The sequence below is a fragment of the Anolis carolinensis genome, chromosome 2, assembly GCF_035594765.1.
Source record: "Anolis carolinensis isolate JA03-04 chromosome 2, rAnoCar3.1.pri, whole genome shotgun sequence".
NCBI lineage: Eukaryota > Metazoa > Chordata > Lepidosauria > Squamata > Dactyloidae > Anolis > Anolis carolinensis.
The window spans coordinates 217,385,166-217,401,909 of record NC_085842.1 but is presented as its reverse complement, the minus strand read 5'-3'; the positions used below and the strand labels follow the sequence as shown (position 1 = coordinate 217,401,909).

The 16,744-nt window shown below is 40.5% G+C and overlaps 1 protein-coding gene across 5 annotated transcripts in view; it reads left to right on the top strand.

Moving 5' to 3' along the window:
- The window catches only part of iffo1 (intermediate filament family orphan 1), a 39,756-nt gene extending 23,913 nt beyond the window's left edge, over positions 1–15,843 (top strand). For 2 of the 5 annotated variants that reach the window (XM_008119282.3, XM_062971766.1), the window contains exons 6-9: positions 7,412–7,532; positions 11,243–11,335; positions 13,633–13,763; positions 15,035–15,843. In XM_008119282.3, the coding sequence (XP_008117489.1) occupies positions 7,412–7,532; positions 11,243–11,335; positions 13,633–13,763; positions 15,035–15,137 (448 nt within the window). In that variant the 3' untranslated portion in view covers positions 15,138–15,843. Of the gene's footprint in view, positions 1–7,411; positions 7,533–11,239; positions 11,336–13,632; positions 13,764–14,566 lie in introns of all 5 variants that reach the window. The other 3 variants (XM_008119281.3, XM_008119280.3, XM_062971767.1) reach the window with 2 other exon arrangements.
- The last annotated feature ends 901 nt before the right edge of the window (positions 15,844–16,744 follow it).

Genomic DNA, 16,744 nt, shown 5'->3' with positions numbered 1-16,744 from the left:
GCCGGGCACAGCTAGTATGATATATTTCTTTCTTGCCCTCCCTTATCAGTGTGTTTTCCAAAGCCTCCCTCGCTCTTAACCAAGGGAATGTTTTGAAAAGGGAAAAATGCACCCTTGCAAGTCAGAAAGAAGAAAAATATATATCCATTAATCTTATAAAAGCATTTCTCCCTGAAATATTTGTTAAACTCTCCTACAGATATATAGGGATTAACCCCCTGCATGCATTTGCAGTCCCTATGTACTTATATATCTATCTATATATATAATTTTATATGTGAATTTTCCCCTCATATGTTTGCAGGTCTTTGCAAATCCTATATACATATAGATCCATGTACCTGTATATCTATATCAGTATATATACATTATTTAACCTACTGATGCCTGATTAATGTAATTTTATTGGGATCTATTTTTATTTTAAAATTTACCAGTAGCTGCTGCATTTCCCACCCTCGGCTTATACTCGGGCCAATAAGTTATCCCAGCTTTTTTGTGGTAAAATTAGGTGCCTCAGCTTATATTCGGGTCAGCTTATATTCGAGTATATAAGGTAAGCTTTTGTTGGGCAAGTGGGCTTATTAACAAAGGAACCTCCCCATAAATTTATAGCAGAGTAACTTATTAGCAGCAGCATGACCCAGCACAGTAGCCAAAAGCGATAAAAAGAACAAAAACGCACAGACTAATGTTATCTCTTCCTTTGGAGGCTTTTCTTTATACTAAAATAATATCGTTGCACTATTTACAAAAACAAGGTTTCCATAACACAAATGAAGTTCTCTATACTTCCTTCTTTGATTCCATTCTGGGCTTCTTTCTCATGCAGATAAACAGCTTCGCTCCCACAGAGCCTCCTCTCACATCGAACTTACACAGGAACTTTACACAGTAGCTTTACACACAGCTGCCTTCACACTAGGCCTTCACACACAGAGGCGTTCAACCTGGAGCTTTTCTCATCAAAGCATCTCACACAAAGGCCGTCTCACAGTGGGCCTTTCTCACACCAAGGCGTTCTCTCACAGAGACTTCCCAGGAGGACACTAGCTTTGGTCCATTAACTCTAGCAGGCTTCAGCCTACTCACCCTCCTCTGGTTGACGCTAGCTTATTTAACCCTTTCAGTGCTTTACTCACATTTTTGCAATTAAAAATAATTAGTTAATTTTTAATATTTCTGACAGTCATAACTGGTACTCACTGGCACTTCTAGAATTTTAATCAAGATGTGATGGGGTAGCATTTTGCAAGAGGCAATAAGGAGCGAGTACTTTGGGTGTTGGACTAGGACTCTGGAGACCAGGGTTCAAATCTCCACTCAGCCATGGAAACACATGGGGTGACCTTGGGCAAGTCATACCCTCAGCCTCAGAAGGAGACCAAGTCAAGCCTCCTCTGAACAAATCCTGCTAGGAAAACCACTTGATACCGTTAAGGTAAAGGTAAAGGTTTCCCCTGACGTTAAGTCCAGTCATGTCCGACTCTGGGGGTTGGTGCTCATCTCCATTTCTAAGCCGAAGAGCTGGCATTGTCCATAGACACCTCCAAGGTCATGTGGCCGGCATGACTGTATGGAGCACCGTTACCTTCCCGACGGAGCGGTACCTATTGATCTACTCACATTTGCATATTTTCGAATTGCTAGGTTGGCAGAAGCTGGCACTCACTCCGCTTCCCGGATTCAAACCTGGGACCTTTCGGTCTGCAAGTTCAGCAGCTCAGCGCTTTAACACACTACGCCACCAGGGTAACCATAATTCAGAAATGACCTGAAGGCACACAGCAACAATACTGTGGGATTTTTGTTAGGGTACTTGGATATAAAAAGAAGGAATGATTCTATATTTCCTATAGACTTGCTTAGCTTATCGTATGTGCATTTGCAATGAATACTTTTTAAACAAAGATTCTTTTATTGCAATTTCAGTGTAAGAGGGTTCATCAGAAGTTTTACACAAAGAACAACATTGGACATACAGTCATACAGATTATATGTAACTACATTGAATCCAAACCTACAATTACATTGGCTAACAAACAAAGGGGAATTACATTTTTTACTCACCATTCACATTACCACATTCACATTCATTCATCCTCATGCATCCAAAGATTACCATATCCTTTCTCCCTCCTTGGAGAAGCACCTGCTTAGGCCAGACCCTGCTTCCTTCCCTGCTTCTAAAACTTCCAAAACACCAAAAAGACATCATCTTTTCCTTAGAACAATGCCAAGGATCAGATCCCTGTTTTCCTACAGCAGAAACCGATTCCCTGCAAACACATCATGACTATCCAAAATCACACTCCTGTCTCTTCCCTTGAGAAAAGGAGGCAAGTGTCCAGAGTCTTGCTTTCCTGTAGCACATCTGACACTCCCAAGGCACACCATTTCTTTCCAAAGAGCATGGTGGGTGAACAGTGCAGCTGTCTATCACAATTTTGGAATATTAGAAGGTCTCTTAAAGGTAAAGGTTTCCCCTGACATTAAGTCCAGTTGTGTCTGACTCTGGGGGTTGGTGCTCATCTCAATTTCTAAGCCGAAGAGCCGGCATTGTCCGTAGACACCTCCAAGGTCATGTGGCTGGCATGACTGCATGGAGTGCCATTACCTTCCCGCCAGAGAGGTACCTATTGATCTACTCACATTTGCATGTTTTCAGACTGCTAGGTTGGCAGAAGCTGGGGTTAACAGCGGGCGCTCACTCCACTCCCCAGATTCGAACCTGCGACCTTTCGGTCTGCAAGTTCAGCACTTAGCGCTTTAATACACTGTGCCACCAGGGGCCCCATAGAAGGTCTTTTATATAGCAATATTTCTTGCTGATGTTGTTTCAAAGTTGTAAATGAATGATAGATGTTTTTCCAACCTGAAACATCCTGGTTCCATATCAGTTCCTGGCAGATGTTGCTGTTGACCAGGGGTCCTCAAACTAAGGCCCGGGGGCCGGATGCGGCCCTCTGAGGTCATTTACCTGGCCCCCGCCCTCAGTTTTATAATATAATATATTGTATATACATATAATATTGATAATAATATTATAATGTAATACAATATAACACTAATAATACCATATAATAATATTGATTATGTATTCTATATTACATATAATATTACTAATAATATTACAGTATAGTGGTATAGTTCAATATAGTAATATATAATGCTAATATTGTGCTATGCTAATAATATAATATATTGTATGTACATATAATTTGTAAGCCACTCTGAGTCCCCTTTGGGGTGAGAAGGGTGTGATACCAATGTAGTAAATAAATGCAGTAAATAAATCTATATATATAAAATGATAAAGTTGTTTGCGCAGTGATTATAACAACAAAACTAAACATCCCAGAAATACGAAATTTGGCAACACAATGCAAAAGGCTTGCCTCCAGGTTACAACAACACAACCACACCACAAAACCACAATCCAGACCCACAAAACTCACAACAACGCATCATGCGATAACAACACAACTAAACACCCCAGAAATACAAAACTTGGCAAAACAATGCAAAAGCCTTGCCTCCCAGTTGTAACAACACAACCACACCACAAAACCACACAGGACCCACAAAACTCACAACAACGCATCATGACTATAACAACACAACTAAACGCCCCAGAAATACGAAACTTGGCAACACAACGCAAAAGCCTTCCCTCCAGGTTGTAACAACACAACCACACCACAAAACCACAATCCGGACCCATAAAACTCACAACAACGCATTGTGACTATAACAACACAACTAAACGCCCCAGAAATACGAAACTTGGCACACAACTAAACGCCCAGAAATATAAAACTTGACAACACAATGCAAAAGCCTTGCCTCCCGGTTGTAACAACACAACCACACCACAAAACCACAATCCGGACCCACAAAACTCACAACAATGCATCGTGACTATAACAACACAACTAAATGCCCCAGAAATACGAAACTTGGCACACAACTAAACGCCCCAGAAATACAAAATTTGACAACACAACGCAAAAGCCTTGCCTCCCAGTTGTACGAACACAACCACAACACAAAACCACAATCCGGACCCACAAAACTCACAACAACGCATCATGACTATAACAACACAACTAAACGCCCCAGAAATACAAAACTTGGCAAAACAATGCAAAAGCCTTGCCTCCCAGTTGTAACAACACAACCACACCGGACCCACAAAACTCACAACAACGCATCATGACTATAACAACACAACTAAACGCCCCAGAAATACGAAACTTGGCAACACAACACAAAAGCATTCCCTCCCGATTGTAACAACACAACCACACCACAAAACCACAATCCGGACCCACAAAACTCACAACAGTGCATCATGACTATAACAACACAACTAAACGCCCCAGAAATACAAAACTTGGCACCTAACTAAATGCCCCAGAAATACAAAACTTGGCAACACAACACAAAAGCCTTGCCTCTCAGTTGTAACAACACAACCACACCACAAAACCACAATCCGGACCCACAAAACTCACAACAACGCATTGTGACTATAACAAATACAAAATTTGACAACACAACTCATCCACCTCCCCAATCCCTACATTCACACTTGGCCTCCAAAAAAACAATTACAATAATAACAATGACAACAACAACAACAATAAGAATCAACACCATCACAGGCAAGAAACAGCCAGGCACTGAGGCTGAGAGGCCAGTCAGTGCTACACTGGGCCTCCAAAAAACAATACAGTAGCATCTAACTTATCCAACCTTCATAATCACTACAACAACAACAATAATAAACACCTACACAGGCAAAAAAAAATACTATTGTACCACAATAAAAATATAAACCGCACTCAGCAGAATCAGACATTACAACTAACAACAAACCAAAGACAACAGGGATCTCAAGCAATTATCAATCAACACAAAAACTGAAGAAGGTAACAGACTTCAAATACTACTACTAATGTGAGTATAAAGAAGGGTGGAGGTCACAGCATCAATACAACCTAATGTAGACTGACCAACACCACCAGACTCAGACACAGCAACGCGTGGCCGGGCACAGCTAGTAAATAATAAATAAATAAATTTTAGACTTAGGCTCGCCCAAAGTCTGAAATGACTTGAAGGCACACAACAACAACAACAACAACAACCCTAATTAACTTGACTATCTCATTGGCCAGAAGCAGGACCACACTTCCCATTGAAATCCTGATAAATGTATGTTGGTTAAAATTGTTTTTATTTTTAAATATTGCATTGTTCTTTCGTTGTTGTTGTTGTTGTTGTTTTTGCACTACAAATAAGACATATGCAGTGTGCATCGGAATTTATTTGTATTTTTTTTCAAATGATAATCCGGCCCCTCAACAGTCAGAAGGATTGTGGACCGGCCCTCGGCTTAAAAAGTTTGAGGACCCCTGCTGTTGACTCTTCATAATTGGTGTTGATAAATGTAAGGAGCTTGTGTTGACTTCCTTCTTAATGTAAGGAACCTTGTAAACCTTCCCTTAACTTAAAGAGCCATTGTCTCTGATAATGTGAACACGTTGCTTTTCACCAAAAGTTTATCAGGTCAGCAAGGTCAACAGTTACTCATCTGTCACAATTCTCATCAGCAACTTTTAATTGTTACTATCGCTGTATTGTTTGAATAATATTGTTCTATCAATCCTTTCATTTTATTCCCCATTCCAAATTTAATCATAATTGTTTTTAATGTCGTCCACTCCATTCAATCAGACGCCTTAAATATATCCAGGGCTAGTATCCCTGGAATAAATTATTAAAAAACTAAAGATTGGAAAGGCCAGGTTTGGATGGACTAGGTTCAGAAATTTATAAAACTTTTAAAGAAATGCTGATCCCCAAATTATTGGAGCTATATAATGGAATATTGTGCGGGGAGAAAATACCAGACTTATGGAGGAAATCCCTGATAATACTGATAACGAAACCAGATAAGGACTTAACAGATACAAGCTCGTATACCCTGTTTCCCCGAAAATAAGACATCCCCTGAAAGTAAGACCTAGTAGAGATTTTGCTGAATTGCTAAATATAAGGCCTTCCCTGAAGGTAAGACCTAGCAAAGTTTTTGTTTGGAAGCATGCCCGCCAAACAACACCAGAGCATGCAGGATCGTTAAATGTACATACCATAGATTATTGTACATGGAAATAATGGTAGTAACAATTAATTCTTGATAGGAATCACAGTTTGTCTGGTTATGCTGGTTTGTGATGGCAACTACTGTACAGTATATAATAAATGTTAATTTTTTTGTTCAACAATAAATGTGAATTCTTCTTCATGGAAAAATAAGACATCATCTGAAAATAAGACCTAGCACATCTTTGGGAGCAAAATTAATATAAGACACTGTCTTATTTTCGGGGAAACACGGTAGGCCTATATCGCTAATAAATCAAGATGCAAAAATATTATCAGCCATAATGGCCAACAGAATGAACAGTTGTATGTATAAATATATAAAGAACTATCAGCGTGGTTTCGTGAAAGGGAGACAAATGTCAAATTTAATAGGGAGAGTAATAAATAAAGTATGGGTAACTCAACAGGAAAAAAGAAAGGCAGGGATCAGCAACTTTTAATTACAGTTCCTAGGTGTACAGTGTTCCTTCACTACTTCGTGGTTCACTTTTTGCGGATTTGCTGTTTCGCGGTTTTTCAACAAACTCTAAAAGACTATTATAAATCATAAAAATTACAATTTACAACCTAAGGAAGGAAGGAAGGAAGAAGAAGCCAAAGGGAGAGAAAAGGAGCCCAAGCAGCAACAGGAGGAGAAGGAGGTGATTTATCAAAACACGATTGGTTGATAAAAGACTTAAAACAGTGTATAACTACTAAAATAATGTATAAATATTAAAGTAAATATAGCATCCCTACTTCGTGGATTTTCACTTATTGCGGGTGGTTCTGGAACCTAACCCCAGCGATTAGTGAGGGAACACTGTAGTGGTTTTCCAGGTCTCAATATTTTAGAATTGTGTCTTCAGCCCAATTAAGCCCCATTCATACATCTTTCATACAGTTCCATTCAAACCATACATCATATTTCATGACACATTCTGATAACATGAATTGCATTATCGTACCTTAGACCTTCCAATGACTACATCAGATCATGTACAATGTGTATATAGAAGTGAAACAACTGCCAATGGTACCCATGGCAATGGTGATGATAAGATTCCCACCTATTCCAGCCCTTAGACAAGAGAGTCAGGCCATTCCAGACTGAAGGATCCTGAGAAGCTTCTCCTCTAACCTGATATTTCAAGTTAGCAGTGGGATGTCTTCCTCTGTTCTTCACATTCTTCCCTCCAAGGAAAGTCCTATCTGCTGCTCTCTTGTGCTGATACACAGTTTCTGCTTATGTTCCCAGGAGGGAGTATGACTTTGAAGATGACTGTGACAGCCTCACCTGGGAGGAGACGGAGGAAACGCTGCTGCTGTGGGAGGACTTCTCTGGCTACGCGATTGCTGCAGCCGAGGCCCAGGGAGAGGTAGGGACCTCTTTGCCTTCCAATCCTACTACACCAAATCAGTTCTTAAGTTATTCAGTGCACTGCTAGGGAGCTCTTTCTTTGTTCAGGGTGCTTTTTGGCTCACTTACATATTGTTAGTTACAGCCTCATTATAATCTTGCAAAGAGAGGAAATTATAGTTGGGGTAAAGAAAGGCGGGATAGAAATGATGTAAATAAATAAATCTTACAGATAAGGACTCAGGGTGCATTTACACTGTAAAATACAGCTTAACGCCACTTTAACTGTCATGGATCAATGCTGTGAAATCATGAGAGTTGTTGTTTTATAACATCTTTAGCCTTCTTTCCCAAATAATGCTGGCGCTTCACCAAATCGTAATTCCCATGATCCCACAGTATTGAAACATTGCCGATAAAGTCGCATAAAACTGCATTAATTCCGCACACAACTAAAGTCACGTAAAACTGCATTAATTCCACACACGACTAAAGACATGGTTCTTTCGACAAGCCTTTGCCCAGACCGTATATACTCGAATATAAGCCGACCCGAATATAAGCCGAGGCACCTAATTTTACCACAGAAAAACTGGGAAATCATTGACTCAAGTATAAGCCAAGGGTTGGAAATTTCAGAAATAAAAATAGATACAAAAAAATTACATTAATTGAGGCATCAGTAGGTTAAATGTTTTTGAATATTTACATCAAGCTCTAATTTAAGATAAGACTGATTAAATCATTATTCTCATCTTCTTCAATGTAAATGTGCTTATGTATCCTTTTAATAATAATAGAGTAAAATAATACATGTAATAATAATAGTAAATACAAGAAAATAATACATGTAATAATAAATAGAGTAGAATAATAAATGTAATAATAATAATAAGATCAGAGTGAAATAATAAATGTATTAATAATAATAATAATAATAATAATAGAGTAAATAAATGTAATAGTAGCAACAATAATAGAGTACAATAATAAATGTAATAATAATAGAGTAAAATAATAAATTTAATAATACCAATAATAATAGAGAAAAATAATAAATGTACCATATATTCTCGAGTATTAGCTGACCCAAATATTAGCCAACCAGGACCCTCACCCGAGTATAAGCCGAGGGGGGCTTTTTCAGTCTTAAAAAAAGGGCTGAAAAACTAGGCTTATACTCAAGTATATACAGTATTTAGATAATAATAATAATAATAATAATAATAATAATAATAATAATAATAATAACAACAACAACAACAACAACTTTATTTTTATACCCCGCCCCATCTCCCCGAAGGGACTCGGGGCGGCTTACATGGGGCCTGGCCCGATAAAACAAATAAATAACAGTAACAAAGCAATAAAACAATTAGATGTCTTTAATGACCATATGTGAGTGCCCACAGATTTCACCAAGCACTTTACATGACTGAGATTGACTATTGTTGTTATATACCTGCAGCTATTGCAGTATTTTACTGATTTCAACCAGTGGGTTTTATGAAGTGATATATTTATGTTGGCTGTTCTTGTTTTATGTAATTGTTTCTGCAGTTTTTTTGTATTTTGTATGTTGCACTTTTGAATGCTTTGTAAGCCGCCCTGAGTCCCTCTGGGAGATCGTGGCGAGGTATAAGTAAAGCATTATTATTATTATTATTATTATTATTATTATTATTATTATTATTATTATTATTATTATTATTATTATTATTACAGTATAGAATCACTCTCAGTGACCCAAGAATAAAATAGTTCCTTCACAGAATCACTTGAAGGTAGAGGACAGGGAAGGGAAGAGGAAAACAATTTATAAGACTATAGTGATAAACATTATCAATGTTTGAAGAACTTCTCATTCATTTCCACTGTAAAGTAAATTATTAATTGTGTTGTCGAAGGCTTTCATGGCCGGAATCATTGAGTTGCTGTGAGTCTTGCGGGCTGTATGGCCATGTTCCAGAAGCATTCTCTCCTGATGTTTCGCCCACATCTGTGACAGGCATCCTCAGTGATTGTGAGGTCTGTTGGAAACTAGCAAGTGGGGTTTGCAACATTAACACTTGCTTCAAACAGACAAGAATTCTTTCTTCCACCCTGGACTTTCCATAGATATGTAAACCCCAGGAGAGAATGCTTCTGAAACATGGCCATACAGCCTGGAAAACTTGCAGCAACTCAAATTACTAATTCTTAGTCACATATTTGGGGCAACTACATAATAAAGTGAAGCTTCCCTAAATAGTGTACACATTTGTGTGGATTAGGGACAGAGAATCCCTGTGAATTTGGAAAAAATGTGAGGCATGGAAGGTGCAAGGGAGGTGGTGGTACGGCTTTGCTTCTCCAAAATCATGGGGAGTGGAGTAGCGGTGATTTCAATTGCTATCCTCCCCATCTTACCAAAGTCTACTAGTTCGTAGACTTTTAGGAGGAGGGAGATGAGTGGCCAAGCAGCAATTTCAGTCCCCAACGCACTTCCCCAAATTTTACAAACCAGTGGACTTGGATGGAGGGAACTCAGATGGTCACTACCCTGCTCCACGAAGCTTCTGGGAACAGAGTGCCATATGGCAGCTTTGGGCTTCAGAGGCGGATGGACAGAACAGAACAAGAAGTTACAGAACAAGATATGAGACAAGTGGTAGAGACAACAGGGTCGACGAGGAATACAAATGAGGAGGAAAATATTACATAAGTAGTATCATACACTCTGTCAATTAGCATATTATTATTAAAAGGGGAGCAGGTAATGCTGGCATGGATGCCAACAGAAAGGGCAGTTTATGCACATGATGTGGGAATGCAAACAGGTACAATACTTCTGGCAAACTATACAAAATGTGTCAAACCAGATGTTAAGGATCGATTGGGTGATTACAAAAGAAATGGTAGTCTTAGTACAAAGAGAGGGAATGGGAAATTACAGGGAAACAAAGGAATCAATAATTGAGTGCACGCAAGCAGTGATAGTATTGGGATGGAAAGACAAATCAAAGTGGACAGTAAATAAATGGTATCAGTATATGGTGGGCCAAATGGAATTTGAAATTATGGATGCAAAATTAAATGATTCAAAAGGTAATGAAAGTAGAATACGAGAAGCTGAAAAAAGATGGAACCAGGTCAAGAATTATATTATGAATAAGTCTAGAGATCAGGCCATAAGAAATAGGATACAAATGTTATATAGTGTCTGAATTTATAAGGATCGTCTCAAAAAGGATTAATATGTAAAAGAAAACAATCCTCGTGGTCATGGTGGGAATGGGAAATGTTGTGTATGTATATGTCTTAAAATAAATATATATTTTTTAAAAAACTGTGGACTTGGAGGGAGGGAACTCAGATGGTCACTACCCTGCTCCATGAAGCTTCTGGTAACAGAGTGCCACACATTGGCTTTGGGCTTTAGAGGCAGGTGGCAAGCCCTAAAATAATTAAATTTGTGAATGCCAGACCCACAAATGCATAGAGATGACTACAGTGGAGGCAGAATTCAAGATAGGAATGCCCTGAGTTGTATTTCTAACTTTGCAACAGTGGTCAACTAAATTAAACTGTAAGTTGGATGAACATGCTATAAAGAAGGTTTTCAAAACAGGCTCTTCTGCAGTCCCCTCCCTTTCCTGCTGTATCCTTCCGTAACCTTTGTTTCTAACCAGTGATGTCTGCTCTTCTTCTTCCCTCTTTTTGGGGCACCTCTGCTTTCCCTGACAGCAGTCGGATGACAGTTTGGAGAAGGTGATCAAGGACACCGAGTCACTCTTCAAGAGCAGAGAGAAGGAATATCAAGAAACCATCGGCCAAATTGAGGTGGGAGAAGAGTGACATAAGGAAATAGAGACATGAGAGGGGGGGGTGCAGAGCAAGGAAAGAAGGGGTCTTTGACTTGCTACTTAGTATTCATGGTGCCAGAATGAATGTATGAGTGGTACCAACACTACTTCATGAATGAATGTGCCCATTTTAATTGACTGCGGGTGACATTCTATTAGTGAATTGTGATAAGTCCAACTAATGCTATTGTAGGTCACTTTGTCCCCACAATTTGCTAACTCTTAAAGGTTTGGGGAACTTAATCATCAAATATGTTTGAGACCTCTAATAAGTAGTCTATTCAATCAATTCACAGACATATAAACACTGGTTATAGTTTGTAGTTGTTCAGTACTATGAATGTATTTTCAGTTTCGCTTGCACTTCCCTTGTTTTCTCCTTGCCCAATTTCGTAGACTTGAAGGAAGGCTTTTTGAGTCATTCTTCATTGATTATACAGCATGTTATTGTTTGGGTTTTTTAATTATCAATTTCTTTCATTGTGCCAGGGTATTTATTTATTTATTGTATTTATATACTGCTTTTCTCACCCCTGAGGGGCTCAAAGCAGTTCACAACACAAGCCTTGGCAAAATTCAATGCCTTACATGTATAAAACATTACATATCAAATTAACCACATATAGCAATAGATTAAAACGATTAAAACTACAGTAGAGTCTCACTTATCCAAGCTTCTGGATTATCCAAGCCATTTTTGTAGTCAATGTTTTCAATATATTGTGATATTTTGGTGCTAAATTCGTAAATACAATAATTACAACATAACATTACTGCGTATTGAACTACTTTTTCTGTCAAATTTGTTGTATAACATGATGTTTTGGTGCTTAATTTGTAAAATCATAACCTAATTTGATGTTTAATAGGCTTTTCCTTAATCCCTTCTTATTATCCAAGATATTCGCTTATCCAAGCTTCTGCCGGCCCGTTTAGCTTGGATAAGTGAGATTCTACTGTATAAACAACAGTCACAAACACAATATAAACATTAGGTCTTACTCGTTAGGTATGTGAAGAATACAAAACTGGTTTTCCAGGAAAGATATCCTACCTTCTCCCTCAACTACTATGGGGCTGTACCTTTTCCTATGATGACAAATAGCAACTATTTAATGATACGGAAAAAACTAAAGGACACACATATAGGACTCTTTGGGCGTGGGGATGAAATGCCCTCCTTTCCTTTGGTCACCAGCCTTTCAGAATCATGCCATTCCCTTGATTTGCAAGACACAGTGTTAGGCCGCTTCTACACTGCCATATAATCCAGATTATCAAATCAGATAATCCACGTTATCTGCTTTGAACTGGATTATACGAGTCTACACCGCCATATAATCCAATTCAAAGCAGATCATCTGAATTTTATAGGGCAGTATAGAAGGAGCCTTAGTTTTGGGGATTTTCCTTTTGTCACCTAAGAGCAGAAAAAGTAATGGTGCATTTCCCAGATGTTGTTGGACTTCATCTCCCAGCATTCTTCACTATTGGATATCCAGGCTAGGCTCGCTGAGAGTTCAGTGACTCCTGAAGCGCTACCCAATTCTGATATCTGCACTAGAGTGTGATGGTAATAGAATCATAGAGTTGGAAGAGACCACAGTGGCCACCCAATCCACCTCCCTTCCATGCAAGTAAACACAATCAAAATATCACTAACAGATGGGCATCCAGACTCTTTTTTAAAGCCTGCAAGGAAGGAGCTTCCACCACACTCCAAGGCAGAGAGTTCCACTGCTGAACAGCTCTTACGGCCAAAAATTTCTTCCTAATGTTCAGGTAGAATCTGTTTTCCTGTAATTTAAACCCATTGCTCAAAGTCCTAGTCTTCAAGAGAGCAGAAAACAAGCTTGCTCCCTTCTCAATGTGACATCCTTTTAAATATTTCAGCATGGCTGTCATGTCCTCTATTGACCTTCTTTTCTCCAAGATAAACATACCCAGCTCCCTCAACCATTCCTCGTAGGGCTTGGCTTCCAAACCTTTGATTATTTTGGTTGCTCTTCTCTGAACACATTCCAGCATGTCCCTCTTGAATTGTATTGCCTAGAACGCAGTATTCCAGATGAAGTCAGACAGAACAGAATAGAGTTGAGAGACTGCAATGAAAGGGGAACCTCAGAGGAAGCCTAACTCTAGCATGTATCATGGTGGGGTTGGCAAAACGTTTGCTCAGAGCAAAGCAGAGGCAGGGAGTTGGTGATGATTTTAATAGAGAAGTTTGAATGTGGCCAGCAGGATCACTCTTTCTGTCACTCCTCTTTGACCTAGCTGGAATTGGCAACAGCAAAGAATGACATGAACCGACATCTTCACGAGTACATGGAGATGTGTAGCATGAAGCGTGGGCTGGATGTGCAGATGGAGACCTGTCGCCGGCTCATCACACAGTCTGGAGATAGGTGAGTGACTGGGGATGGGCTGGCAGTGTGGTTCTGTTGGGCAAATGGGCTTATTAACAAAAGACCCTCCCCGTAAATGCACAGCAGATTAATTTATTAGCAGCAGTATGACCCAGCACCATAGCCAAAAGCGATAAAAAGAACAAAAACACACAGACCAATGTTATATCTTCCTTAGGAAGCTTTCCTTTGTAACAAAATAATATGGTTGCTCTGTTTACAAAATCAAGGTTTCCATAACACAAACAAAGTTCTTTATACTTGCTTCTTTGCTTCCACGCTGGGTTTCTTTCTCATGCAGATAAACAGCTTTGCTGTCACAGAGCCTCCTCCTCTCACACCGGACTTACACAGGAGCGTCACACAGTAGCTTTGTACACAGCAGCCTTCACACTGGAGTTTCACACACAAGGCCTTTCAACCTGGGGCTTCTCACACCAAGCCTTCTCACATTGGTGCTGCTCTCACGAGGCCTCTCTCACACTGAGGCCTCTCTCACATTGAGGCCTACTATTTTACAGGCACACCTGCTTATATTGAACTACAGCTTTTGCTAAGTCATTTCATCCATTTAACCCTTTCAGTGCTTGATTCACATTTTTGTAATTCAATACCTAGTTAATTTTTAATGTTTCTGACAGGTTCTTCTAGCATTGGGAAACACATTGGGGTCAGCAGAGAAGAGTAAAGGGCTGGCCTTAGGGACTTGTGGGTCTCCTTCTTTGTGGGAGGAGTATTGCATCGGAGCGGGGTGGCAAATTTAGACTGGATTCCGAGTGATTGGCTGTAACCCCCCCTTGCAGATTCGTGGGAGTTGTGTTTCGTGCCATGTGTCTCTAGAAGGTGATGCAGTTTTGAGAGATGTGATCGCAGTTGAAAGAACCTCCATCCTCCGGACAAAAGAAGCATCGCTGACCTGCTGGGCTTTTGCACTAGCTTATGGGACAATGAATTCAGTGCAGCACTGGGCTGGGTGAATGTTCACCCTGCCCCGCTCCTCACCCTCATGCAACCCCAGACTTGGCCAGATCCCACAGATACTCCCTTTGCCCCCTCAGACTGTCTCTGTGCCCGCCAACAGGCTTTCAGTGTAGCTGCCAAGCAAGCAATGCTTGCTACCTTCCAGCAGTGTTCTGCTATAGGGTGCTTAGTGTACTTTCTCAAGCTCTGTGGTTTCTCTGCCCTGTGAGCCTTGTGTCTCCCCTTCCTGATGGATGCCCCTCTCCTGCAGACCTAGTGCCCATGTGACCCCCGCCCTCTTTTTCTTTCAGAAAATCTCCTGCTTTCACTCCGGTACCGAACAGTGAATCGGCCCCAAACGAGGAAGCGGAGGCGTCCAATCACAACCTCCCAAATGATGCCTCCATAAGATAATGGGGGAGGTCCTGCCCAATCTACATCTCCCGCCTCCTGGGTCAGGAGTGGGCATGTGGCTGTGAGGAGCCCACATCCTCGCTATGGCCATGAGGGGCAGAAGGGGACAAAGAGCCACTGCAGGCGTTTTGCCATGCCAAATCCCTCCACCCTTGGAGGTGGAGCTAGAGAAAGAGGCCCAGGGGAACCTGGTCTCCCGGGACTTCTTTTTTCTCTCTCTCTTTCCTTGCCTCCCTGGTTTTTACCTCCCACCTCCCCCATACTTTTTTATGGGATTTAGTGGGGAGGCTCCCGCCTTATTGTAGCTGCTCCTCCCTAGGGTTTGCCTTACGATGCCCCCAACCCATTGTGGCTTCCTAGTAGATGTAACTCTTTCCTCCTCACACTGCCTACATGCAGAACTGGAACGGTTTACCTCTGCAAAACTTGAACCTTCTTTCGGTGCCAAGTGGGCTTGAAGGCTGGACTCTGTGATTTCTGCCTGCTTATTAGATGACTTGTGTCAATGCTCCCTGCCCGGACCACATCGTACACACCACGGTGAGAGCCTCTCCTTGTGGGGAAGAAGAACAAGCTGACCATTTCCTACACCTCAGCTGTCTCCCCGCGTTTTGCTTAGTTGTGCACCTAAATCACAGAAAAGTCCTATGTGATGTGCTATGTCTGGAAATGAGAACATTAAAGAGAGAAAAAATCTTTTTCTACAGCTATTGTGTTTGAGTGTATGTATGTACATGGGTATCTTGTTGGCCTGCTGGTCAAGATTGTGTCCTAAGCCTGACACTATATGGATTGTGTCCTAAGCCTGACACTATCTGTGCAGAATTGTGAAAATCATATCAAGACACTCCAACAAGATCCTCCTCTTGGGAAAAAACAACAACTTCTAGATAAATGGACAGTGAAGTGGAAAATGCATCTCTTGTTGGGCGAGTGGGCTTATTAACAAAAGACCTTTTCCTTAAATGTATATCAGAGGAACTTACTAAAAGCAGTGTGACCCAGCACCAGTAGCCAAAAGTGGTGATCAAAAACACACAGACCAATGTTATCTCTTCCTTAGGAGGCTTTTCTTTATAGCAAAATAATATGGTTGCACTATTTATACTTCCTTCTTTGCTTCCACACTGGGCTTCTTTCTCATGCAGATAAACAGCTTCGCTCTCACAGAGCCTCCTCTTCTCACACCAAATTTACACAGGAGTTTAACACAGTAGCTTTACACACAGCAGCTTTCACACTGGAGCCTCACTGAAGCTTCTCACACCAGGCCTACCTCACACAGAGGCCTTCTCTCACTGTGACTAACACTGACTTCTACCTCACACAGAGGCGTTCTCTCATTGAGGCCTCAAGACGACACTAGCTTTGGCCCACTAACAAACAGGCTTTGGCCTACTTGCTCTCCGCAGGGCAACGTTAGCTTATTTTCAGTGCATGACTAACGTTTTTGTAATTAAAAATACCTAGCTAATTTTTAATATTTCTGACAGCTCTGTGTAAGGAAGTATAATTTTAGGATTAGAGGAAGTTGTGATTGACCAGGAAAGGGATGAATGTGTAGGGTGGTGGTGGAAACGTTTATGAAAACCTCATATGTTTTAACC